Source organism: Schistocerca serialis, chromosome 4, assembly GCF_023864345.2.
Source record: "Schistocerca serialis cubense isolate TAMUIC-IGC-003099 chromosome 4, iqSchSeri2.2, whole genome shotgun sequence".
Lineage (NCBI taxonomy): Eukaryota > Metazoa > Arthropoda > Insecta > Orthoptera > Acrididae > Schistocerca > Schistocerca serialis.
In genome coordinates, this window is record NC_064641.1 from 59,910,306 (window position 1) to 59,938,221 (window position 27,916).

The window sequence follows — 27,916 nt, forward strand, 5'->3', positions numbered from 1 at the left end:
ACACTCATGGCTTTCACACTTCTCTATTCCTCTGAATATGAAACAAATGAGGCATACCATCATTATAACACAATATGGAAAGGTGATATGCACTGTGACCGGAAAAATCTCTCTCTGGTACAAAAAGGGATAAAGTACACAAGTACAAAAATCTTTAACACACTCCCGAGTAATATAAAGTCTCTTAAAAAAATAAAACGCTATTAAAAAAAAGCTAAAGAAATTCCTACTGGAAAAATGTTTTTATTCTTTCGATGAATCCTTCAGCAGAGATAAATAATTTGAGTAATTTAGATTATTTCCTTTGTCATTGTATCTGTATTGTTTTTTATCACTATTGTATTTTTCTATTGTATTGTTTGTTATCTCTATTATATTATCATATTGTACCAGTTTTGAATCATTCATCTACCATGTGTAATATACCAGTATGTATTGTATTGTATGATATCTGTATTGTATCTGCTTTGACTCGTTCCACATCCATGCGTAATCATGCCATACTGGATCTATGGAATATGTCTCTCAAATAAATAAATGAATGAATGAATGAATGAATGAATGAGGTGTGGTACTCAGTTAAGATCTCACAAGCCACCACATCAATCAGGACTGAAACACAGAGACAATTTGTGTTTCGCTGAATATCATTGCAGGATCAGAAAAACAATGGAGCGTAAATTGTGTAGTTGGCATCAGCAGTCGAACTCGCAATCAGCTATAAATAGCAGCTTGAGACCAACAATCTTTTGCAGTCTGGTTGGAGTCCAGGCAGCGAGTATAGATAGCAGCACAACTTGCAGCACCTGAAGGAGACAAGTGAGTCACTTGGTTGAATATTGTGCATAAATTGGAAATGACATGATGGAACATCTAGAAGTACATCATTAATCTGTCACACAGAGAAAACCTGACAGAAGAATACTTGTTCCTGGGATTGCTGGACACTACTATACCTGGCGAAGATATTTTCTAATGACTGAAAAATTTTAATGAGGAAAATGAGACGCATTAGTCAAAGTTGGTAGAGGTGTTTGTACAAATGGAGCACCATACACATTGGGTGTTCACCCTGTATTTCTTGCTTGTTGAAAGAAGTTGCTCCAAATGCACCATTCAACCACTATATTATACATATTTATGCTCTGGCAGTGAAAGCCCTTTCATCTGATTTCTGGCATGTACCCTTAGGTAGTAAAGTTTGTAAACCATGTCTGAGGTAATATAAAAAACATGAGTTCTCGGATAGTTTTACAAAGAGGTTCAAGTTAAATTTGATGTGATCTTTCTCTACACAGAAGTAGATGACTATCACAGGCTAGGTATTGTATTGAGTGCTCGATCTTTGATGGCAAATTGCTTTATTTCTGGAAAAAGCAAAGGTGGAAGAAGATACACTTGTGTGTCAAAATAACAGATAATTCATTTAAAGTGACATGTCTCATGGGTATTTTTGTAGAAATAAATATGTTTAACTTCAACTTGCAAGGAAATATGGTGAATATTTTGTCAGCACAAGATTAAGTTTGTTAGTTTTTTCACAAATCGTAGCTTTACCAACGCAGGGTGAAGTTAAATACATTTCAGTTTTTCCGGAACAGATAATGATACTGAACACCAACATTGAAAACTCCTCATTTGCACATGGACTAAATCAGCACTTATCAGTAATAGTCAGTCAGTAACTATTTTCCTAAACTGGAGAATCAACAAGTAAATGCCTTGGTTTAAAGGCAGTTTTCAGAGAGTGAATGAATATTTTCAGACAGTGAAGTAAAAACCAATGCAGAATTTGACTACTGGTACATGGAAACAATACACTGAAAAATATTTCACTAAAACAGTACTAGTAACATTCTGGAGAAAGATTGGTGTTGACTATACATTATTATTGGAAAAAGTTGTAAGATTACGGATTCCATTCATCACAAAACGTATGTGAAACTGGATTAGTGACTATGGTGGCAATGAGAACAAAAACTAGGAAATGATTGAACTTAGAACACAGTTTTATGAGGTGCATTGGCCAAGACCAAACCGAATATGAAAAAGATTGTTAGAAATATGCAGTATGAAGCATCTCATTGACTTGCTTTAATATGACACCTACATAAACATCAGAGTGTTATAGTGAAATATTACGTATTTTCCTGGAATTTAAAAAATAGTAGTATTCAAATGGTTTCTTTCCAATCTTAATTTTAGCTAGATACTAAACTCTGTTGGGTTTTTGGGTTTTGTATGATCTAGTTCAGGGGTAATGGTGTCGGAAAGGTTGAGAAACACTGCATTAGAAGAATATGTGATGGTAATGATGATTTTGAAGTTACGATAACAAAAGTTTCTCAGATGGTTATTCTAAAATTCTCTCTCTCTCTCTCTCTCTCTCTCTCTCTCTCTCTCTCTTGGTTTTGTCCCTGAGAACAGTTTGAAGTGATTGCCATCACTGAGCAGTTCTTACTCTGAAGATTTCTCTACAACTGAGTGAGAACAATAGGAAAGCTGGTTTCATGGTCTTGCTTCAAAATAGAAATACTCCCCGACTGCAAATCATACCAATACCGAATAATGCACAAAAATTCTCTTGACTTAATTTTGGCTGCGAGTGTATCCACAGTATTGAGTTTACCATCATGACACTGTCTGTATAATCATATCAGATTTATTCAATCACCAATGTGGTATGTGCATGTTCCCGCTGTATGTCATCTCTCTGGTCACAGAAAACAATTGATGTATTTGTAACATAACTGGCCACTAACAAAAAACCATTCCTTTTGTAGATGGGTACTTTTGAAAAATGTACACTTGGCACCTCAGTGGCTTGTGCAGTTAGAGAAGAAACTACATAGCCTACAGCCTCATGCCAGCTTCCGGTTATTCTTGACAATGGAGATCAATCCAAAAGTACCAGTCAACCTGTTGCGAGCAGGACGCATCTTTGTCTTTGAGCCACCACCTGGCATTCGAGCCAACCTGCTGCGCACGTTCAGCACTGTGAGTAAAAGAGGAATTGTAGTATTTTTTACTGTATATTATGATTAGATGGTTGATTCTATGAAGTTACGGCATAAGTTGGTGCTGAATTACTTAGTTTATATGGTCTGACAAAGTGAAGAGATTAGAAACTTATCAAATAGCATTAAATATTAGAAGAAATAAATTAGTACCAGTTAAGTGCAAGCAGGGAATTTTAGTTAGTTATGTTGTTCTTGCTAATGAATACTCACTTCGCTGCATATGTCTTCCTCTTTGGTAAATCTTTCGGGCAAGAGGCATTGATTTATGTTTAACACATCCTTTTGTCCTCTACCTCTTTCTTAATTTGTTGGTAACTTAATTATCTTATTTAATCATCATCCAGGAATCAATTTCTTCTTCTTCTTCTTCTCCTCCTCCTCCTCCTCCCTCTCCCTCTCCTCCTCCTCCCTCTCCTCCTCCTCCCTCTCCTCCTCCTCCCTCTCCTCCTCCTCCCTCCTCCTTCTCATCCTCCCCTCTCCTCATCCTCCTCCCCCATCCTCCTTGTCCTCCCCCCTCCTCCTTGTCCTCCCCCCTCCTCCTTGTTCTCCCCCCTCCTCTTCGTCCTCCCCCTCCTCTTCGTCCTCCCCCTCCTCTTCGTCCTCCCCCTCCTCTTCGTCCTCCCCCTCCTTCTCCCCCTCATCCCCCTTCCTCCACCTCATCCCCACTCCTCCTCATCCCCACTCCTCCTCCTCCCCCACCCCCCACACCACCCCCATCCCCCTCCCATCCTCCCCCTCCACCACCCCCATCCTCCCCCTCCACACCCACCCCACCTCCTCCCCACCTCCACCTCCCCACCTCCCCCTCCTCCACCTCACCACCCCCTCACCACCATCCCCCTCATCCCCTCCTCCTCTCAACCCCCTCCCCTAACCCGCCCCCTCTTCATCCTCCTCCTCCACCTCCTCATCCCCCCTCATCCCCTCCTCATCCCCTCCCCCCTCATCCCCTCCCCCTCATCCCCTCCCCTCATCCCCTCCCCTCATCCCCTCCCCTCATCCCCTCCCCTCATCCCCTCCCCTCATCCCCTCCCCTCATCCCCTCCCCTCATCCCCTCCCCTCATCCCCTCCCCTCATCCCCTCCCCTCATCCCCTCCCCTCATCCCCTCCCCTCATCCCCTCCCCTCATCACCTCCCCTCATCACCTCCCCTCATCACCTCCCCTCATCCCCTCCCCTCATCACCTCCCCTCATCACCTCCCCTCATCACCTCCCCTCATCCCCTCCCCTCATCCCCTCCCCTCATCCCCTCACCCTCATTCCCTCCCCCTCAATCCCTCCCCCTCATCCCTCCCCCTCATCCCTCCCCCTCATCACTACCCCTCATCCCCGCCCCCTCATCCCCGCCCCCTCATCCCCTCCCCCTCATCTCCTCCCCCTCACCCCCTCCCCCTCATCCCCTCAAACATCCCCACCCCTCATACCCTCCCCCTCATACCCTCCCCCTCATACCCTCCCCCTCATACCCTCCCCCTCATACCCTCCCCCTCATACCCTCCCCCTCATACCCTCCCCCTCATACCCTCCCCCTCATACCCTCCCCCTCATACCCTCCCCCTCATACCCTCCCCCTCATACCCTCCCCCTCATACCCTCCCCCTCATACCCTCCCCCTCATACCCTCCCCCTCATACCCTCCCCCTCATACCCTCCCCCTCATACCCTCCCCCTCATACCCTCCCCCTCATACCCTCCCCCTCATACCCTCCCCCTCATACCCTCCCCCTCATACCCTCCCCCTCATACCCTCCCCCTCATACCCTCCCCCTCATACCCTCCCCCTCATACGCTCCCCCTCATACGCTCCCCCTCATACGCTCCCCCTCATACGCTCCCCCTCATACGCTCCCCCTCATACGCTCCCCCTCATACGCTCCCCCTCATACCCTCCCCCTCATACCCTCCCCCTCATACCCTCCCCCTCATACCCTCCCCCTCATACCCTCCCCCTCATACCCTCCCCCTCATACCCTCCCCCTCATACCCTCCCCCTCATACCCTCCCCCTCATACCCTCCCCCTCATACCCTCCCCCTCATACCCTCCCCCTCATACCCTCCCCCTCATACCCTCCCCCTCATACCCTCCCCCTCATACCCTCCCCCTCATACCCTCCCCCTCATACCCTCCCCCTCATACCCTCCCCCTCATACCCTCCCCCTCATACCCACCCCCTCATACCCACCCCCTCATACCCACCCCCTCATCACCACCCCCTCATCACCACCCCCTCATCACCTCGTCCCCTCCCCCTCCCCCTCATCACCTCGTCCCCTCCCCCTCCCCCTCATCACCTCCCACTCCCCCTCCGCCTCATCCCCTCCCCCACCTCATCTTCCTCAACCCCTCCCCCTCCACCTCATCCCCTCCCCCTTATCCCCTCCCCCTCATCCCCTCCCCCTCCCCCTCGTCCTCCTCGTCCTCCCCCCTCGTCCTCCCCCCTCGTCCTCCCCCCTCGTCCTCCCCCCTCGTCCTCCCCCCTCGTCCTCCCCCCTCGTCCTCCCCCCTCGTCCTCCCCCCTCGTCCTCCCCCCTCGTCCTCCCCCCTCGTCCTCCTCGTCCTCCTCGTCCTCCCCCCTCGTCCTCCTCGTCCTCCTCGTCCTCCCCCCTCGTCCTCCTCGTCCTCCTCGTCCTCCCCCCTCGTCCTCCTCGTCCTCCTCGTCCTCCCCCCTCGTCCTCCTCGTCCTCCTCGTCCTCCCCCCTCGTCCTCCTCGTCCTCCTCGTCCTCCCCCCTCGTCCTCCTCGTCCTCCTCGTCCTCCCCCCTCGTCCTCCTCGTCCTCCTCGTCCTCCCCCCTCGTCCTCCTCGTCCTCCTCGTCCTCCCCCCTCGTCCTCCTCGTCCTCCTCGTCCTCCCCCCTCGTCCTCCTCGTCCTCCTCGTCCTCCCCCCTCGTCCTCCTCGTCCTCCTCGTCCTCCCCCCTCGTCCTCCTCGTCCTCCTCGTCCTCCCCCCTCGTCCTCCTCGTCCTCCTCGTCCTCCCCCCTCGTCCTCCTCGTCCTCCTCGTCCTCCCCCCTCGTCCTCCTCGTCCTCCTCGTCCTCCCCCCTCGTCCTCCTCGTCCTCCTCGTCCTCCCCCCTCGTCCTCCTCGTCCTCCTCGTCCTCCCCCCTCGTCCTCCTCGTCCTCCTCGTCCTCCCCCCTCGTCCTCCTCGTCCTCCTCGTCCTCCCCCCTCGTCCTCCTCGTCCTCCTCGTCCTCCCCCCTCGTCCTCCTCGTCCTCCTCGTCCTCCCCCCTCGTCCTCCTCGTCCTCCTCGTCCTCCCCCCTCGTCCTCCTCGTCCTCCCTGTAGCTTTCCTTCAGTAACTCTTCGTTGCAGCGAAGTTCTTCACAATATATGTCCCAGCCGAGATGTTTCCCTCCTCCTTAAAATTTCTATTAGTTTTCTCTACTATCTGTAATTGTCCTTCAGACCTCATTCTGTCAATGCATTTCAATTTTTGCCTTTTTTCCAATTTTTCCACAACTACATTTCAAAACTTTAAATTATTTTTCCTCTTTCTTTTTAACTGCCCATAGTTCACTGCCATACATTACTACAATCCAAATAAAATACCTGTTGAATATATCTCTAAATTATCTGAGTTCTTTTCACTGCCAGCAGACCTCTCACCTTTAAAAAAGCTTTTTTCTCATAGATATTATACTTATTTCCTCCATACAGCTTCCATTTTCTGTTACCAAGCCTTATGAGAAATTACAAGATTTTAGTAGTTCCAATGTCTTTCCTTACAATAATATTGGTCTGGTCTGTCTGTATTCATCCTCATTCCATAAAGTGTAGTCTTCCTGATTCAGCCAATACTGATTTATTATCTATGTGATTAATTGACTTTTCCTTTCTCCTGCTATAATGCCCCTCTCCCCCCTCTCCCTTTGCAGTCAGCAAACTTCCAATTTACACACTGTGTGTGTGTGTGTGTGTGTGTGTGTGTGTGTGTGTGTGTGTGTGTGTCCGTCCACATTCCAGTTATCTTCTGGCATGCATTTGTACCACGTGCAAGCATGATCCATTATTGTCTTTCTTTCATTGAAGCATAATTTGCTAGATATCAGGATGAATGTAGTATTTGCAAATTTACTATAATAATTGACGGTGTATTTTGTGTTTGCAGTGAGGATGAATATCTCTTCAGTTTTATTGTACATTAATAGCTCCTTTAATTTAATGTAACATTCTTATAGATTTTTATTGGTGTCATTTGCAGGTGCCAGCATCTCGCATGATGAAGGCGCCAAATGAGAGGGCCCGACTCTATTTCCTTCTAGCCTGGTTCCATGCAATTGTGCAGGAGAGACTTAGATATGTCCCATTGGGCTGGGCTAAGTACTATGAATTCAATGAAAGTGATCTCAGAGTGGCATGTGACACATTGGATACCTGGATTGAAGCAACTGCAATGGTATTTGATCTTAAGTGGCAAGAGAATATAACTTCTCACAAAATATTATACAAATTGATATTGTTTTGATGACTGTCTTTTCCTCCCCTCCAGGGACGTACAAATCTTCCTCCAGAGAAGGTGCCATGGGATGCACTAGTTACTTTGCTCTCTCAGTGCATTTATGGTGGAAAGATAGACAATGATTATGACCAGCGTTTACTATCATCGTTTCTAGCTAAACTTTTTACAGCAAGAAGTTTTGAAGCAGATTTTGCCCTTGTTGCAAATGTGGATGGAGTCGCTGGTGGTCCAGGTGGTCAGAGGCACATTACTATGCCAGATGGAACAAGGAGAGATCACTTCCTGCACTGGATTGAGTCTCTGGCTGATAGACAGACACCTTCCTGGCTTGGGTTGCCCAACAATGCTGAGAAAGTGCTACTTACAACGAGAGGTAAAACTAAAGCATTAGTGTTGTGTTTACATTGTTTGTTGTGTGCAGATTGGGTCCTTCCTGGCTTTACATTTTACAGATTAATGGGAAAGTGAGAGAATTTAGTTTAATTGAGTTATTTGCAAATTCTGTAAATCATAATTTCAGCCTCTTGTTATGGTACAGAAAAAGTCAGTTGTACAATTACAACATATTTTCTCAGTGCAAGATGCTGACCATTTACATGATTTTTTAAGTTGAAGACGTGGTGTAGGGGCTTGAAGTTGATGAGGGGGAATTGCATACTGAAAGTAAATAATTATGTTTTGTGTGTGTGTGTGTGTGTGTGTGTGTGTGTGTGTGTGTGTTTTGGATTTTTCCGTTGTTTAGATTCTGTTCTGCTGCTCTGGTGGGAAAAGACTTGACAGTATCTGATAACATTGATTATATTTATTTTCAGATTTTGTGGCATAATTCTGACATACAGTTGATGGTCACTTGTATAAAGATGGTAATAGCAGTGACCGTGTACACAAAGTGTGCTCAAACATGTGTAAAATAAGTGGCATTAGTACCGACTTCTGCAGGACACCTGATACATCCTGGCATTGCAACTTTTGGCTTCCCTTCGTTACAAAAGATTGATAACCTGTAATATATAGTAGAAATCATTTGTGAACATTTACAAATAACAATACAGTTTAAATTTTTGCAGTCCTTATTCTACTTCAGTACCACAACTGTTGATGGCCCTTAGCCTCGTCAACAATGTGACTCCATACACCTCAGTTACATGCTTTCTTCTGTAGCATAACCTTCCTTTCCTTATTATTTTGAGCATTCTGTCATTTGCCGTCCTCTTTGTATGTCTTTATCAGTGTATTTTCAAAGTTGATGAATTAACTGTAACTTTACTCTGTATGTCATTGTCCATTCTACTCACTCATATGTAAGAACTGGACGTACAGGTAAAAGTATAATGTTAACTTCATTGTTCATGTTGTTAAATTTGTAAATATCTGTAATTTGCAAAACAGGCTCTATTCCCTGCTTCTATCCTTTATGTAATACATTCTCAGATATACATTCCCATATTTTTGTCACTGTTTAAAAGGACACCTACATAATTGAAGCAGCTGACACTTTCAAAATATTTGTTAGAGGCATTCAGGCTGTGTGGTGGTTAGCTGGTCTTGGTATTGGAGACACTCATATAATTTCAATTATAGTGTGTCCAATTTTTGCTCCTTCCGCTTACATTACATAATGTTTTGAACTGTTTTTTTTTATCACTTGCCCCGATTAAAATACTATCTTCGTATCCAACATGACTTGATATCGTTATTGTATCTCTCTTGGTCCTTATTAAAAACTAAATAAATTGCTTAGCCAATACTATTCATTTAGTAAGAAACAGAAAATTAAAAATTCCATGTGCCTAATTAATCAGACAATACACAAAAATACCAGTAAATGGAAAATTTATCTCATTAAATGTCACTTATCTATACACAAATGTACCAATTATTGAAACCATAAAGTCATAAGAAATAACCTACAGAAATTTGGCTAGCCGCCCTCCCCCTTTCCCCCAAAGGTTGTTTTGACTTTCCTATATGCTGAGTGCAAAATGGCTAAGCAGAGATGGCTAGAGGACAAATGTAAGGATGTAGAGGCTTATCTCACTAGGGGTAAGATAGATACTGCCTACAGGAAAATTAAAGAGACCTTTGGAGAAAAGAGAGCCATTTGTATGAATATCAAGAGCTCAGATGGAAATCCAGTTCTAAGCAAAGAAGGGAAAACAGAAAGGTGGAAGGAGTATATAGAGGGTCTATACTAGGGCGATGTACTTGAGGAAATGGAAGAGGATGTAGATGAAGATGAAATGGGAGATACAATACTGCGTGAAGAGTTTGACAGAGCACTGAAAGAATTGAGTCGAAACAAAGCCCCGGGAGTACACAACATTCCATTAGAACTACTGACGGCCTTGGGAGAGCCAGTCCTGACAAAACTCAACCATCTGGTGAGCAAGATTATGAGACAGACTTCAAGAAGAATATAATAATTCCAATCCCAAAGAAAGCAGGTGTTGACAGATGTGAAAATTACCAAACTATCAGTTTAATAAGTCACAGCTGCAAAATACTAATGTGAATTCTTTATAGATGAATGGAAAAACTGGTAGAAGCTGACCTCGGCGAAGATTAGTTTGGATTCCGCAGAAATATTGGAACACGTGAGGCAATACTGACCCTACGACTTATCTTAGAAAATAGATTAAGGAAAGACAAGCCTACATTTCTTGCATTTGTAGACTTAGAGAAAGCTTTTGACAATGTTGACTGGAATACTCTCTTTCAAATTCTAAAGGTGGCAGGGGTAAAATACAGGGAGCGAAAGGCTATTTACAATTTGTACAGAAGCCAGATGGCAGTTATAAGAGCCGAGGGGCATGAACGAGAAGCAGTGGTTGGGAAGGGAGTGAGACAGGGATGTAGCCTGTCCCCAATGTTATTCAATCTGTATATTGAGCAAGCAGTAAAGTAAACAAAAGAAAAATTCGGAGTAGGTATTAAAGTCCATGGAGAAGAAATAAAAACTGAGGTTTGCTGATGACATTGTAATTCTGTCAGAGACAGCAAAGGACTTGGAAGAGCAGTTGAACGGAATGGACAGTGTCTTGAAAGGAGTATATAAGATGAACATCAACAAAAGCAAAACGAGGATAATGGAATGTAGTCAAATTAAGTCGGGTGATGCTGAGGGAATTAGATTAGGAAATGAGACACTTAAAGTAGTAAAGGAGTTTTGCTATTTGGGGAGCAAAATAACTGATGATGGTCGAAGTAGAGAGGATATAAAATGTAGACTGGCAATGGCAAGGAAAGCATTTCTGAAGAAGAGAAATTTGTTAACATCGAGTATAGATTTAAGTGTCAGGAAGTGAAACATGGACGATAAATAGTTTGGACAAGAAGAGAATAGAAGTTTTCGAAATGTGGTGCTACAGAAGAATGCTGAAGATTAGATGGGTAGATCACATAACTAATGAGGAGGCATTGAATAGAATTGGGGAGGAGTTTGTGGCACAACTTGACTAGAAGAAGGGACCGGTTGGTAGGACATGTTCTGAGACATCAAGGGATCACAAATTTAGCATTGGAGGGCAGCGTGGAGGGTAAAAATCATAGAGGGAGACCAAGAGATGAATACACTAAGCAGATTCAGGAAGGATGTAGGTTGCAGTAAGTACTGGGAGATGAAGCTTTCACAGGATAGAGTAGCATGGAGAGCTGCATCAAACCAGTCTCAGGACTGAAGACAACAACAAGAACAACAACAACATATGCTGAGTCAGTCCTTCGGACAATCATATCTCTTTCGATTTCTTCATATTTTTCATGCAGCCTTTTGTCTTAGCTTCCCTGCACTTCCTATATATTTCATTCCTCAGCAACATGTATTTCTGTATTCCTGAATCTCCCTGAATATTTTTGTACTTCCTTCTTTCATTAATTAACTGAAGTATTTCTTCTGTTACCCATGGTTTCTTCGCAGTTATCTTCTTTGTAACTGTGTTTTTCTTTGCAACTTCTGTGTTCGTCCTTTTCAGAGATGCCCATTACTCTTCAACTGTACTGCCTACTGAGCTATTCCTTATTGCTGTATCTATAGTCACAGAGAACTTCATGGTAATCTCATCATTCCTTGGTACTTCTGTATCCCACTTCTTTGCATATTGATTCTGCCTGACTAATATCTTAACTTAGGCCTGCTCTTCATCACTACAACATTGTGATCTGAGTCTATATCTGCTCCTGGGCACGCCTTGCAATCCAATATCTGATTTTGGAATCTCTGTCTGACGATGATGTGATCTATCTGAAATCTTCCCATATCTTCCAGATTTTTCCAAGTATACCTCTTCTCCTCTTGCTCTTCTTGTGATTCTTGAACAGAGTATTCGCTATTACTAGTTGAAATTTAGTACAGAACTCATAGTCTTTCTCCTCTCTCGTTCCTTATCCCAAGCCCATATTCTCCTGTAACTTTTTCTTCTACTCCTTCCCTTACAACTGCATTCCAGTCCCCCATGACAATTAGATTTTCAACTCCCTTTACATACTGTATTACCCTTTCAATATCCTCGAACTTAATCTCTTCATCTTTAGCTTGCGACGTCGGCATTTATACCTGAACTATTGTTGTCAGTGTTGATTTGCTGTCGATTCTGATAAAAACAACCCTATCACTGAACTGTTCAGAGTAACCCACGCACTTCATTTTCATAACGAATCCTAATCCCATTATATCATTTTCTGCTGCCGTTGATATTATCCTATACTCATATGACCAGAAATCCTTGTCTTCTTTCCATTTCACTTCACTGACCCCAATTATATTGAGATTGAGCATTTCCTACCTTCTCTGCCGCTTTCAAGCTTGTGACATTCCATGCTCCGACTCATAGAACATTTCCCATTGTTTATTCAATCTTTTTCTTGTGGTCACCACCTCCTTGGCAGCCCCTCCCAGAGATCTGAATGAGGGCGTGATCCGGAATTTTTTTGCCAATGGACAAATCATCACGACACTTTTCAACTAAACACCACATATCCTGTGGATACACCGTATGTGTCTTTAATGTAGTGGTTTCCATTGCCTTCTGCATGCTCATGTTGTTGATCATTATTGATTCTTCTGCCTTAGGGGCAGTTTCCCACCCCCAAGGACAAATGTGTGCCCGAACCTCTGTCCACTCCTCTGCCCTCTTTGACAAGGCCATTGGCAGAATGAGGGTGACTTCGTATGCTGGCATCCTTCAGCTGCTAATCCTGATCATTAATCAAAATTTAAGCGGTTGCAGGTTTTGAGCCCTGTACCAAGGACAGGATGCTACCCCGAGACCGACTGCAGGTGCCATAATAGTGGCAAGATTAGCCAACTATAAATATGTGAACTGATCAGTCTCCTAGAAATACGTCTATCACTCATTTACTTCTCCTTCCAAGGAGAGGTATACAAGAAGCACGATTTATTTGCCATGGGAATCTGTCTTGCAGGAACCCTGGCAGATATTTTCTTAGATAACTTAAAAAATAATTTTTTTAGAGAACAAATCCAATGGGCTGATAAAATTGCTTATTACTGATGATGTGTTTATGATACCCCCATTCTTGTTGATGGAAATAGTGATGAAATTAATGTTTCCTTAGCAAATGAATGATATGTGCAATATAAAATTTACCATTGATTATGAAATAGACAACTTCATAGCTATAAAAATAGCATAAATCTTACATATTTTGTAAATCAACTGCAAGTGACTGTTCATCATGTCACCCCAAAGCACATAAACACCATATTATCACGTTATGATAGTGTGTGTGATTAGCGCTCCGCTTACTAAAGGAAAAAATGAAGACGGAGATAGATACAATCAAAAGTGTAGCTGCAAATATACAGAAAGAAAATCAGAGCCAAGTGTGTAAATGACAGTGAGGAAGTAACATTGGTGAAAACAGAAAGAAGAAAGAAAAATTCATTAATCTACTATGTATGGGAAATATTATGCGAAAAAATAGTAGCACATTTCATAATACTAAGATTAAAATGAGCTTCTGCACAGAGAATAAACTAAGAATGAGAATAATCCACGTCAGAAGTATGACCAGTTATGAATGTTAAGAATTAAACATAATAACTGTGACCAGATCTACATTGGTCAAACAGGTTGGAAATTTACAATGAAATACAAAGAGCTTATAACCAAAAGTGAGAAAACCTCTCTGTACTTAAGCATGCATCTTTTAGAAAACCAACACACTACAGGAGATGCAAACACTAGCCTTTCTTTTCATCAAGGTGAAAAAGGAAGCAACATGAACATTTTGGATTGTTGGTGACAGATAATTCAGATAAGTTTGAAAAATAGAATTTATGATATTTTTGTGCAAGTAAAAAGAGTTACAGCTAATATTACACATTAATGTGTGTGATTATATTTAGGTGCTGCTTGAAGGCAAAAACTGTAGAGGTTTTTTTAATTTTGTATTTACTTTTGCCTTTGTGTCCTTTGTGGTGGTTAATCCACCCTAATTGGCCAATTGCGGGTGGGCTGGGCCACATAAGCAACATTCACAGTTTATAACAACAACACTTTTATTAACTTTTCTTTGGCCAAATAAAATTTTATCTTTAAAATTCAAAATCCTTACAAGCACGGGCAACTGCTCTATTCAAACAACACCATTAATCTTTAACCATTAAGTGACTTGCAAGTTAATTAAATTCTATACACAGTAAAGCTCCCAAAAGGAGACTACAGTAATGAGATAAAGTTTAACCAATAACGGATATCACAATTTTTTTTAACACAAAAGAAAATACCAACAGATACACCCCTTTGTGACACATTTTCAAAACAGGTGACGTCACATAGGCACGGGCAAATTCAAGAAGCAGAAGGGGGCAACATTGGACCCAGACTAGAGGCGGCTAGACCCAGAACCCACAGCAAGTGGGCAAGCTGGACAGGGTGCTGCACACAGTACACTATAACACACAAATCTTTGTATAAAATCCTTTACAGATCCAAATCAGGGCCGCACGACTCGATTCGGGTAATGTGGCAGAGTCCAGTTCCCACACTACAAGTCAGGTTCGATCTTGCAAACGTGTCAAACACACCACAACCTCTGCGTCATGGCCCGGCTTGCTCAACCACACTTGCCTCCGATTCTCATGCACCACGCGGCTCGCCGGCTGTCCCCTTTCTAGCCCCCACGCCTGTTGTGGCCAAAAGCCACGTCAAACAGCTGAGCCCAAAGATCACACCATGCCAACCCGATCGATCAATCGATACGAGCCGGCACGGCTCATCCTTGTTGAAAGTAATCTTCTTAGTTAGTCGCAGATACTCAGTGCTTCTAGTGCTTTGTACAATGCCGGCCTATTAACACTAGCAAAAGCTTGTTTAAAGTCAACATACATGAAGTGGAGATCTTTCACATTCATAAATTTTTCCGTTATTTGGCTAATGATAGACACTGGTTTGAGGTGTCTGTCTGCTCAAAAACCACATTTATATTGTCACAGGATATGTTTGTGTACTTTTTTATCTTCTCATTCAGCACCCCTGTAAACGCCTTTTTGTGAAAACTGTAGAAGCATATTATTATTTGGTACAGCCTATAACAGTTCTTTTCTTATATGATGATATGATTTTCAGTCTGAAAAATGGTTTGGTACAGTGCTCCACACTACTGTATCCCATGCGTCTCCCTATACATTTGTCCCCCCCCCCCCCCCCCCTCCCCCCACCACCACCACCACCACCACCACCACCACCACCACCACTACCATTTCTCTGCCTCTCTGGCACCTCAGTGGCTATGCCTCAGGATGTGTACTATCAACCAGTTCCATCTTTTAGTCATGTTGTGCCATATATTTCATCATCAATTCGATTCAGTGTTTTGGACGTAAAGAAAGGTGATGTGAATGGTCACAGATTTGTTTGACTGACAGAAAAGCGTCAACAAAATGGTGAATAACTGAAATTAACAGATGCTAGAAGATGGTCACCAGTTATCCTTGAAAGCCTACTTGCAAACTTTCCAGAACCAGGATTAAGTAAAGAATCTGGAGATATACTTCCGCCCTCCTAATACCACTCGCATAGAGACTGCAGAGACAGTCTATTGTGTATACGGTAACTGAAACTACATAGGTTGGCACTATAACAAAGATGTTACAGTACAAAAGATATAAAAAAATAACATTTATTAAGAGTGCATAACAAATTGCACGTAACTTCAGTACAGCTTAATGGGTGGCAATTGATGTCCAAAACCTAATGCGACGACATGTAATTCTACTATCTCAAGGCGGTCTGCGATATTGTCAGTATCGTTGAGAGACACATTTGCAGACACTCTGTACTGATCATAGTTCTTTGTAAAAAGTGACTGCTAAGTCGAAGAGTAGTCTTCAGAGCACTGTCTGAGCTAGCCACAGGCACTGAAGAGTATTGTGTAACTGCTGGCTTGTGAAGGTCCAATTGCTGGTGTGGAACCATTTAAGTGTCTGCGGTGCTTTGTGTTTAGAGCCTGTTGGTGGAAGGATTCTCATATTCATCAATAAAAGGTAGAAGCAAAGTAGTCCACAATTCACAGCATTTCCTATTTGCTGCTGTTCACTCTATTGGTGGACCTACGACACACTGGAGGTAGTGGTGTGGAAGCTGGAAGAGGTCTGATTTAGTGAGTACAATTTTGAGGCTGCTTCACAGACTTGAGAGATGCCAGGTGAGTGGTTGTGCCTGTGTGGTGGAGCCTCTCACAGTATTTGTTCTCTTTCTCTTACTTGGTATGCAACATAGATTAAAAACAGTGTGCACAAAAGCATTTAAGCAGTCATTTTTTTCTGAACTCCATACATTATTGAAAAGGGACATAATCCTAAGAGATACTTCAGATTGAGTGAGTGCATGAGAAGTGAGGGTAGATGCGTGCTGCTGCTGCATGCCAAAAATTACAAAAAGTGACTTCAAATTCTTAGAAGTTTTGAGATGGTTGTAACCAACCAGCCAACCACTGTTCATTAGGACCCTGTCTGTGTAAGTGACTGTGTGAAGATTAGGCTTCAAAAGTAGCCAATGTTTCCTTTCTGTCGGACTGAAAGAATTGGTCTAAGCTGGAGACGAATTCTTAGCTTTCACTCTCACAGATGATCAGTTTGAGATTGTCTTGCATGCATTCTTATATGATGCATCATGATCCCATGTTTCTATGAAATTGTGCAGTTCCAGGAAAAGAAAGCAAAGAGAATAAAGAAGTAACTTTTTATCCAATAACTTAATTGTTCATCTGTACACATACTCATGCTTGTTGGATGTAACACCCCCCCCCCCCCCCCCCCGCGCGCACGCGCGTGCACACACACACACACACAAACAAAATAATTCCAAAGTTGTGCATACTTCCTTTGGCTTCTCCTGTGAGCTACTTATCCTTGTAGATTTGTGCAGCTAATATCATCATTTCCCTTTACTTCCCAAATGTATATTTTTTACAAAATAATTTAAGAATTTTTTAGGACATTGATTGTTATGTTGCAGGTACGGATCTTGTGAGCAAACTGCTAAAAATGCAACAGCTAGAAGATGACGACGAACTTGCATATTCAACAGATGAAAGCTTGGATAATGCAGCACGTGATCAAGGTGCTGGTGACGGAAGACCTACCTGGATGCGAACATTGCACAATTCTGCATCTACCTGGTTGCAGCTGCTTCCTAGATCTCTTCAGGTAGATTTGGATCACCATTAATTTCCTCCTCCCATAAATCAGTCAAACCTCTCATTACTGAATTTTCCCTCTTACAGACTTTACGACGAACTGTGGAGAACATAAAGGATCCGTTGTATCGTTACTTTGAACGTGAAGTAAACTCTGGAGCTAAATTGCTGCAAGATGTCATCCATGACTTGGAAGATGTTGTTTTGATCTGCCAGGTAATTTTTTCTGTAGTTTTAAGTTTTTGCTTTTGATGAGCTCTGGAGAGAGCTATAGTTGCTCTTTGTTGAAATTATACTTAACGATTGTGCACTAGAAATGATTGTACTTGTGATCTTGTAAGTGCACTCTTACTAGTACCTTGTTAAGTTCAATCGTTTAGTGTGTAGATGGTTGTGAAAACATACTTGACCTCTTAGCAACAAATAATCCTTACCAATTAGGGAGCATCATGTCAGATGCAAGGTTTAGTGACTACAAGGTTGTTGCAGTGAGGCTATATACCATAACATCCAAATTCAACCAAAATAAATGCAAAATTTATCTGTTAAGATAAAAATTCACTTGATGGCTTCCTAAGAGAGAATTTCCACTGCTTCAAAACTAACTATGTAAATTTATATTCAAAGAAACAGAGATTTGTACCAAATTAAGTGATAAGAGATGGAACAAACCCAGTCAGAACACTGTTACCAAATTTAAAAGAATGCAAAATCTAAAAGACTGGAAATATTTTCCGGAAGCACAAAACTAAGCATGGACTTTGTTGTTGAGATGCTTTTAACAGTTTCCACAACAAAACTGTCACAAAATCTGGCCTAATGTGAAGAGATTCTGCTTGTATGTAAAGTAAACCACCAGCAAGACGGTTAATACCATTGCTGTGCGATAGAAATGTGTAATGTTGTAATGGCAGTGCCACAAAAGTGGAGTTACTGAAGACGGTTTTCCAAAATTTCTAAAAAAAATTAATTAATAAAAATTGAGAATCTGAATTGGGCAACAGTCAACAAGTAACTTAAAAGTATATATCTTCAATATTGCCAAGCAGACTGAATCGTGTAATAAAGGAGTCTTCTGGGCCAGATTATATACCAGTTAGGTTCCTTTCGAAGTCTGCTGATACAATACCTCCATATTTAGCAGTTGTATACAACCGCTTGCTTGATAAAAGTTTTGTACCTAAAAACTGGAAACTTGTACAGGTCACACCAACACTAAAGAAAGGAAATAGGAGTAATCCACTGAGTAAGAGACTCGCATCACTGACTAAGATTCATATTAGGATTTTGTAACACATACTGTGTGTTTGAACACTGTGTTTTACCTCAAGGAACACACATTGACACACAGCATGGATTCAGAAAATATTATTCTAGAAACACAACTTGCTCTTTATTCATGTGACATAATAAATACTGTCATCCAGGAGTCTCAAATCGATTCCATAGTTAGTGATTTCCAGAGTGCTTCTAACCCAACTGCATGCGTATAGAGACCCATAGACTTGTGGGAGGGGGGGGAGGGGGAGGATCCACCTTTATGTGAAGTTTGTGGCGTGCCGCTTTCAGTTCAGCATATTGTGGCTACGTGTGCCCTGTGAACTGATAATAGGGCAGCCCTTGGTCTCACTGGAGATCTGCCCACTGTCCTCGCAGATATCAATACCAGTGTTAAGAGAGTGGTGAAATTTTGTGAACTATCAGGCCTCATCCCTAAACTGGTGGGGAAGGGCGGCAGACTTTAGTATGTTATAAACTGCTCTGCATGTGGGGACAGCCTTCGTCCCCACCCACAAGATTTCCTGTTGATTTTTCATCAGGGCGCTGATGACCGTGATTTCGAGCGCCCCCTCAACCCAATTCATGATTAATATCTATTGAGAGATACTGAAATTTGTAACTGACTTTATTACAGTCACAGTTATGATGTAATACAGTTGCTTAACGAGGTCAGCCAGTACAGACCATCCTCAGTGCTCCTCAGCTTGGTTACAATGTAACATACCAACTTTGTCATCATGAAGTTGTTATTTTTTCTTGAGCACATGAATACGATATGTATGTTGCAGAAACAATAAGGTATTTGCATTTCATTATGTTGCTGTTTTATGATGTGCAAAACGAGGGAATGCAAATTAACTTCAAAAGTATGTTTCTTTAATTTCAGGGTGAAAAGAAGCAAACTAACTATCATCGTGCAATGTTGAGTGACCTTGTTAAAGGAATAATTCCACCAAGCTGGCGACGGTATACTGTTCCTCGCGGCTGCACAGTCATGCAGTGGATCACCGACTTTGCTCAGCGTGTGAAACAGCTACAACAAGTGTCTGCACTAGTTTCACAAGGTGGTGCACAGGGTCTCAAGGTAAACTGGCCTAAAAGATCATTTTAAACATGCAAGCTCATGAATTTTTGTGTTCTATTGCCTTTTGTTTCTAGTTCTCCAGATATCTGTTCAGTGGATGCTTGAGATTTATGGTTAAGAGTAACCGCTGTTTCTCTACTAGGAGGGCTTTTGTTAGAGATCAATGTTCTGTCACAAGAGTGTAATTGTTTTAAATTAAAATTTAGCCAATAAGTTATCACTTGCACATTACGAACACAGTTAGCTATATCATATTTGTTCTTTACAGAGTTTCCATGTGTGGCTTGGTGGACTGTTGAATCCTGAAGCTTATATTACTGCTACTAGGCAGTGCATTGCACAGGCCAACAGTTGGTCTTTGGAGGAACTCATGTTGGATGTAACAATAACTGACGGAGATGCCAGTAAATCATCTTCAGATGACTGCAGCTTTGGTGTCATAGGTAAGGTTTAGCATACTATATCTTGCTAGAATTTGTAAGGGGGGGAAGACATTTTATTATTGTTCCCCAAATTTGATGTTGCTAGTATTGGCTAACCATCAGCAGGAGAAGACTGTATACCACAAACCACTGAAAAAGAGAAACATTACTTCGAAGGTATCACTTCTCATAGCAGTTTCTCAGTCATTCATATGCTGCACCATCATCAATACACTGCTACATACTCAGTAGTTAAGAACATTTTTGCCTTTACTTCCAGTGATTACTCTACTGTAACATGACACTAACAGATAACTGTAGAATTTCCAAATCTAGCTAAGTTCGTACAAGTGTTTTCTTTTCTTCCTCTAGGTAAAAATAGATCATTATTTTGTGATAAGATCACAGAGCACAATGGGGGGGAGAGAGAGAGAGAGAGAGAGAGAGAGAGAGAGAGAGAGAGAGAGAGAGAGAGAGAGAGAGAGAGTGTGTGTGTGTGTGTGTGTGTGTGTGTGTGTGTGTGTGTGTGTGTAAAATAAGCTGGTATTAAAATAATAATAATAATAATAATAATAATAATAATAATAATATTGTCCATAGGTCATCATTTTGTAATGTAATGCACTTCATAGTCCATGTCAGATCTTTGATTATTATTGAAGAATGATTATTGATAACAAAATTATTACTGAGTGTACACTCATTTTCAGAAAACAACAGACCACCTAGAACAACTAGAAATAGGATGTTCATATTCACAGGGCATGTACATCCACACGTGATTTGTGATTGTATCCAGTAGCACTCCACACCATAAGACCTGCAGACTGACAGACTGTCATTCCTGATAGTGTATGATGTGTTACACTGTTCCATTGTTGCACCAGAGCTGAGGAGGGTTCAGATTGGTTCTGCAGTGCCATTTGAATGAGGTGTCAATCTTCTTGGGGTTTGGTCTGGGTGGTGTGATCTGACCCATCTCATTGTGTTGTACAGCCTTCTGTGAACCACTCTGCACACACCGTTGCACCGCTAAAACACTTTGACCCACATGGGAAGCAGTTTCTCGCATGGATACATTGATTCTCTCATGCCAATAATGCGCCCTCTTTCAAACTCACTGATTTGAAGATACAATTTGTACATACGTCTGTCAGGCATCCTACATGTCTGCCCAAGTCACACTGATCCATTACCTTCAGTTTATGGTGACAATGAGAGCTGCAGGCTTATTTTACTGGCAGGTGGTGTTGCGCCATGATATCGGTGTTGGCCATGCACCTGTGGGCTGACATTGTTCAAAAGCTAATCATTTCTGCAGAACATACTAATTCACATGTCTTGTGAATATGAACATCGTATCTCTAGTCATATTAAACAGTTGGCATGTGTTTCTTGACGATAAATGTATTCTTAAATGTTCAACAGTTTTCAGTGAAAAAACAAAAAAGATGCTTTGTCAGATGTAGTGATGTTTGAGACAGACTATAATTTTCTGTCCTGCTCCTTTCTTTATCTACTTTCATATGCCAGCACTGCTGTGAATATGAAATGAGGACATGAACATAAAAATATTTAATAACAAAGAATCAATGCCCAAGACATTGGAATTGTTTGATTCTAATAGTAGTTGATTACTACAGAATTGACGATTCCTCGGATCGGGGAATTGAAATTGGGACATGAGACATCCCTAATTAAAATCTTTGTGGATAAATTTTTGTACTCTAGTTACAGTTAGTCTATGTAAATATTAGTGCTATTGCTGCTATTGTAAATATAGATGAAATGTTGAGTGAGTGGCTGGCAGTTTCAGGTAGTTATGCAATTCTGTGGGTTATTTAGTTAGTTGACAACATTGGTCTGTCTGTCTGACAGCCATTTGAAGCTCTGTGTTTGAGTGAGAAGCAACAAAACCTTGTCTTTCTGTTATTGAAAGTAGGCTACTGAACTCTTGCAAAGTGCTTAAGCAAAAAGGACCTGTTTGGAACTTGTCAATTTAAAGGGGAAGGGGTATATTGTACATATCGTTTCAAGGAATACAAACAGTCACATTTCAACAAAATGGGAAAGCATAACAAAAAGTGTTCAAAGTGCCTTCAGGATTTGAAAAAAGTGCTGGAGTTAAGTGCAGTGATTGAGGAACCTATTCGAAGGAAAAGCTTTGTGAAATATTAGCTGGAAAAAAAAAATTAAAGAAAGAATTTCACTGAAGTTTACAGGAAAGACAAGTTAGGGGAGTCACCTTTTGGTCTTGAAAGTTTGCGTTCAAAGAACATTGTCTTACAAATCTCAGTTGCAAACAAAAATGTGCAGTCATACCTGCAGCCTGAAATAGAGAAGTGTTTTCTGGATTATGTTATTTGGTTAAGAGTTGAGAAAATGGTAGGCTCATGAACCCAATAATTCATTTGATTACAGCTTTAGAATTAAATAATCTTAAAGTTCTCAAAATAGCCATAAAGTTCAATAAGTTGGAAGTAATTCTGATCGAGAAACTCTATCCCCCTCTCCACTGCAGTCTGCCTAAGGAAAGTCAGTTTTTATCCAAATTCCGAGCTAGGGAGGAATTCAGTGTCTCTTCCATCGGCTTTGCAGCTAATCTTCTTGATCCAGCGGTGGATAGCTTATTGAGATGCTTTATGCAGTAAGCTTTGTTTGTGGCAGCACAGCGGAGAACACTGGATGAAATGTCGTTCAGGTTAGAGAGGACTTGGCTGATAATGGGAACAAACAAGGAATTTGGTCCAGACAATTTGTGTGGAAAGAAATTGATTGTCACCATCAGAAAGACAAAAAAATTGTGTAAATCTTTTACTGTGGCGATGAAGTTTAAGAGGAACTAGTGAATCAGCAGAAATTGCCATAAAAATTCAAAGCACACCACTCGCACTTGCTGCTACAGCGTCTTCCTTCAGCACTTTTGGATGGGTCCATAGTAAAAAAAAGAAGAAGAAGAAGAAGAAGAAGAAGAAGAAAGAAAGACTTACATCAGAGAAAACTGCAAAACTAACTTACCTCTCCTATAACTTGAAGTTGATAACTGGAGCAGGAACACAACCTAAGCCTGTTGATGCCAAAGAAAAACGCACATTGAACAGTCCAAGTGAAGACAAAATGAAAAGAAATCCGGTTGTCAGTGAGGAATCACATTCAGGAGAATCTAAGGCAGAGTTGGAACTGCACAATTCTTCTTCAACTTATGAAAATCAAGAAACTGATTGAGAACAATTTTTTAAGTTTTTGCAGTAGTAAAGTATAAGTAAAAATACTAACTACAGGCAAGCTGCTAAACACTTTGGGTCCTGAGCCATTGCGCGCGGGTGTCTACCGTAAAGACTGGCTGATTTTTAACGTATTTTAAACTACAACAACTCATGAAAGGTTTCAGTTACAGCAATAAAATTACTCTTATTGAAAAACCTAGACTTTCTTGTTTAAAACCGTATGTAATATCTTTCTCTTGAATTAATACATACTTTTAACAAGCGTTATTATTATAACATTATTTTTGAAAAAAGGAAAAATTGGTCAAAGGTATATGCACTGTATTTTCTAGAAGGAAATTTTTTTATTTTACACAAAAATTGTAATTATGATGGATACAGTACATCTTATCTACAGTAACCTCCTGTAACTATTTTAGGATGCAATTTTGCTCTTTGTGTGGTAAATTTTGAAGTGCGGCATTTTGCACAATGCTACTTTACATTCACTACACTGGTAGCTTGTGTCTTTTCGCCACACTTTGCCAGGAACTTCCTTATTTCCATAATTGTAACTCCTTTCCACTTTGATAATGAGCAGGTGGGTGAAAGGGAATTTGTGCTTCGTAATTTCCTGATGCATTGTTGAGCATACAGATTATTTGTTCCTTTATATGTTTTATCATACTCTCTGTCAGGAAATATGAAACAAAAATTCTAGAGGTGCACTGTTCTGGTCTAAACTGACAACATTGCATATTCCAAACTGTCCTGAGAATAGATCAATATCCGGTGCACGATCAGTAGTCGTCCAACCTTCCTCAGAATCGGTGCGGCACGCACGTCTCGGCTTCCCCCTTGCCATTAGTCTCACTCGTTCTTCAGGCACAATATCGACGGGATTACTTGCTGCTGAAGTGCTTGGACACCTGCTCTCCTCTTCTGAATCTATCAGAAGAGTAGTATTTGCAAATAAAATCATAATTACATACTGAGAGTTTTTTCAGTGAAAATCTGAAGAAAAATTATACATGTTTTGTTGTCAGAATTCTTTACCTGAACTGCCAGAAACTTGTTCTTGAACATAGTCCACATCATCATCAGATATCTTCCTCTGACAAATCAACGACAATTTCTTCTAAGTCACGATATAACTCACGAGCAATTTCTTTGTCCGTCAAGCCACGCTTCGCCATGTCGACGCTACTGCGAACGGAGAAAAAATCGCTGCTCACAAAACCCGGCAAATAAAAAGGGAAGCACACCCTTCCACAGCAGGTCCACACTACCTAGTGAACAATACTCGAACTACAGTCCATGCAGCACCTCCCAGACAAGCGGGAGCCGTAAGAACACACAAAGGAAAGAAGGGGAAGAACGAGAACACGCGCCCGTAAAATTACGGGCACTGGACTTTTGGGCAGGTCGCGCATGGCCGTATTTTTACGGGCGTCGGTGCCTAAGTGTTAATATAATCTATACTTTATTTCAAAAAAATTACTTTTGAGCTTGAGTGGTGGTTCTAGTTTTTTTTTTATATATAATTACGAACTCCTAAAGAATTGACATCATTAAAGATGTTTTAAAAATTATGTTTACAGTCCAAATTATTTTCCCTAATAACACACCGCTAAATCTCAAGCTGTGTTGCAAAACACATTTTCCAATACAGAGTAACAGTTTAAATTTTTTGTCAGTGCCGGTTATCAATTAATCTCTAAAATACATAAATGCCTGGGCATTTGCGTGGACATTTATCCTGGGTATTTCCCCAATTTATAGATGCCCAGGCATTTTACACCACTACTCACAAACATTCTGGATTTGCAGCTTCTATTGAATAGCTGTGTTTGTATAGGGTGCTGGCAACACTTGATCTTCAACACCCAAGTTTCTACTATGACTGGTGATGTGCTGCATTCACCTGTGCTTCAAAGATATGCTGTGAAGCTCAAGTTACATGAGTCACAGGTGACACTATAGTAACAAATGCCAGTCACTGGTAAAACTGTTGTCAGAGATAACACCTTGCAAACACTGTGTTCAATGCAACTGCTACTTGGTAGTCTTGATGTTTGTAGTATAACTGCCATACAGTCCTGGGATTGCCAAGAATACGCAGACATGCTTATACCCTAGGAATTCATCCACTGACTCACTTTAACAGTGAGTTGAAGGTTTTCAGCGAAAATATTGGAATAAGTAATAATATTGACTTGAATGCTTTGCCAAAAACCAATGGAATGTTGTTGTCCAAGGCTCCTGTCCTGCATCTGATGCTTTCCAGTGTATGTTTATGTGCATTTGTACCCTAACATATCTTGCTTTATTTGTGTGATAAAATTTGTTAATGTTTTATTTTATTATAGGCTTAAAGCTGCAAGGAGCTAATTGTCGTAATAATCAATTACATTTGACATCAACCATCATGATGGATTTGCCAGTAACACTTCTTCGGTGGATCAGGTATGTAGTTTAGGTTGATCACTTTAAGGACTTCATTTTGAATAAATGAAAATTACACACCAGTAACTGCAAAAGAATTTATAAAATTTCTATTTATTTTTCAGCTGTTGGAATTTTTCTCTAGTTCAGTTATTATTACTTGTTCTAATTCTGTTTGCTCAGAAAAATAGAATTTGTAAATTTTTATAAATTTCTCATAGCATAGAACAACATGTCTTCTAAATCAAAATACACTTGAACAAAATTGTAACACTTTTTGCATTGATGTTGTGGAAAGTATTTGATGTGTACTTAAATTTATGTAGGCCAAAGAAATCAAGATTATGAATTGTACATAATATGGGAATTAGAGAGTGCTTTAGCTAAAACAAAGGATTAGTCCCAATGCTACAAAAGTTTTTAGTCTTGCCTACATGCCTTTGACGACTCAACACCTCTATCATTTGGAGAGCCTTACCTTTGCTCCTAAATTATTTACATTCTATAAGAAATTTCAGTCTTTTGTGCATATGTATTGTGTTTTTAAATAAGTAGTTTGCTGACTTCGAATGATTCACTGGAGCTGCTTCTGTGAAGAAACTGAGCTTTCATAGTACTTCCACTTCTAAAACATAATATTCATGTACAACATTATATGTACTAAATTAAGATCTTATGCAATTTGACACTCTTCAGCAAAATAGCAATAATACTTAACATTTTAGATACACCTGTGATCAAAGATGCGGTTAAAACATAGCTGTTGTTTACTTGAAAAACAAGAAAGACTCGGTTTGATGTGGACTTTAAATCCTGATGGAATGGTTAGCTTTCTTAAAATTCTGTAACTGACTTTAATAATGTTTTTCCCCAACTGATGTCTGTACTATTCCCCATGTACACAGCTGCTGTCTATTGTGATTTGTGCTCATATGACCAAATGCATATGTCAATCCAATACATTCCATTCCAGTGTTGGTGCTCTGCTTCTCTCCTGTAGTTGCCTTTTTAGTGGCTTTCTTTTTTGTCTCATTATGGGGTCTTACTCCCTTTTGTCTCTTCATTGGGGGGAAAAAATCCTAAATTTCTAAAGATAATATTGCTTCACTAGCATCTTGATGTAACGGGCGGTACATTGACTGTGTCTCCTTGTCTAATGAGGCCATTAATTCCCATTATACTGAACTGTCTTCAGTCACTAAAACTGATTGTTACTACTAAACAACAAAATAAAAATTCTGAACAATATATCATTACTGTTATTTCTTCAAATGAAGTTTGAGGAGTCTAGAGTAATAAATAACCTGACAATATAACGATATTTCCTTAATGAAGAGTCAAGCACATAGAGTGAACAAGGAAAAAGGGAAAGGAATTGTAATGTTTATTTAATTTTTGTGATTTTTGATGTGATTTATCTCATAGGCAAACTTCTTTTCAGGAATGGCAGTACTGCAGAGGTGCATGCACGAAGCAAGCTCTCATTGCCAGTGTACCTCAACTCAACACGCACTGAACTCCTCTTCACAGTGGACCTAAACATAGCTCCTGGCCAAGACCACCACAGCTTCTATGAGCGTGGTGTTGCTGTTCTCACTTCTACTGCCCTCAATTAGATATCAAGTTTACTGCTTGGCCATTGTTGTTATCTATATGTTAAATCTGTTTTAGCAGCAGCAGAATAAGTGCAGTTAATTAACAGCTACATTTATATTGAGCATTAATTGCAAATTTGTCTCATAAGCAAAATGTGTCTATCTTAAAGAAACTGTATATTTTAGACTAGTAGTTGTTAGAACACCTAAAATATGTACTGTGATGCACAAAGCTGCTTTTGTTAATTTGGTATTTGTACAGTGTTGTAGCAGTTAGGTCTGTTATATTTGGTGAAGATTTCGTAAAAGTTTTTGCAAGCAGTATTTTTAACTTAAAATTTTTTTTACAGATTTATTTCTTTGTATAGATGATTTGAATAAATTTGTGCTTAATTGTTTCTAAAATGTTTCTGTAATCACTGTACCATTGGCTACACAAAAAAGTTTGAAGTCTTGTTTTTCAAATATTCCTTCTTTCCACTACCTCAATAAATCTGTGGCTTGGTTCTAAAAGGGCCAATGTCAAGAATCTTAGTTTTAAGTTATAAGCTTCTGAATATTTTCTGTCATTTTCTGACAATTATTAACGATATATTTTGGACTATCTGTTACTATAATTATGGTAAATCAACTTAACTAAAGTTTAATTTTAAGTTATAAATTTCTAAAATTTTCACCTTCAAAATTAAAGGACTTACAAGGACATTGGCCCTTTTTAACATCATGAACTCTCTTAAATTATTTGA

The 27,916-nt window shown here is 40.7% G+C and overlaps 1 protein-coding gene across 3 annotated transcripts in view; it reads left to right on the forward strand.

Annotated features, from left to right (window-relative positions):
* LOC126474868 (dynein heavy chain, cytoplasmic) overlaps positions 1-27,575 on the forward strand; it is a 231,166-nt gene extending 203,591 nt beyond the window's left edge. For all 3 annotated transcript variants that reach the window (XM_050102347.1, XM_050102348.1, XM_050102349.1), the window contains 9 exons: positions 2,784-2,997; positions 7,220-7,414; positions 7,508-7,850; positions 16,957-17,147; positions 17,225-17,353; positions 19,305-19,502; positions 19,771-19,945; positions 25,500-25,596; positions 27,017-27,575. In XM_050102347.1, the coding sequence (XP_049958304.1) occupies positions 2,784-2,997; positions 7,220-7,414; positions 7,508-7,850; positions 16,957-17,147; positions 17,225-17,353; positions 19,305-19,502; positions 19,771-19,945; positions 25,500-25,596; positions 27,017-27,191 (1,717 nt within the window). In that variant the 3' untranslated portion in view covers positions 27,192-27,575. The remainder of the gene's footprint in view (positions 1-2,783; positions 2,998-7,219; positions 7,415-7,507; positions 7,851-16,956; positions 17,148-17,224; positions 17,354-19,304; positions 19,503-19,770; positions 19,946-25,499; positions 25,597-27,016) is intronic.
* Positions 27,576-27,916: the final 341 nt, after the last annotated feature.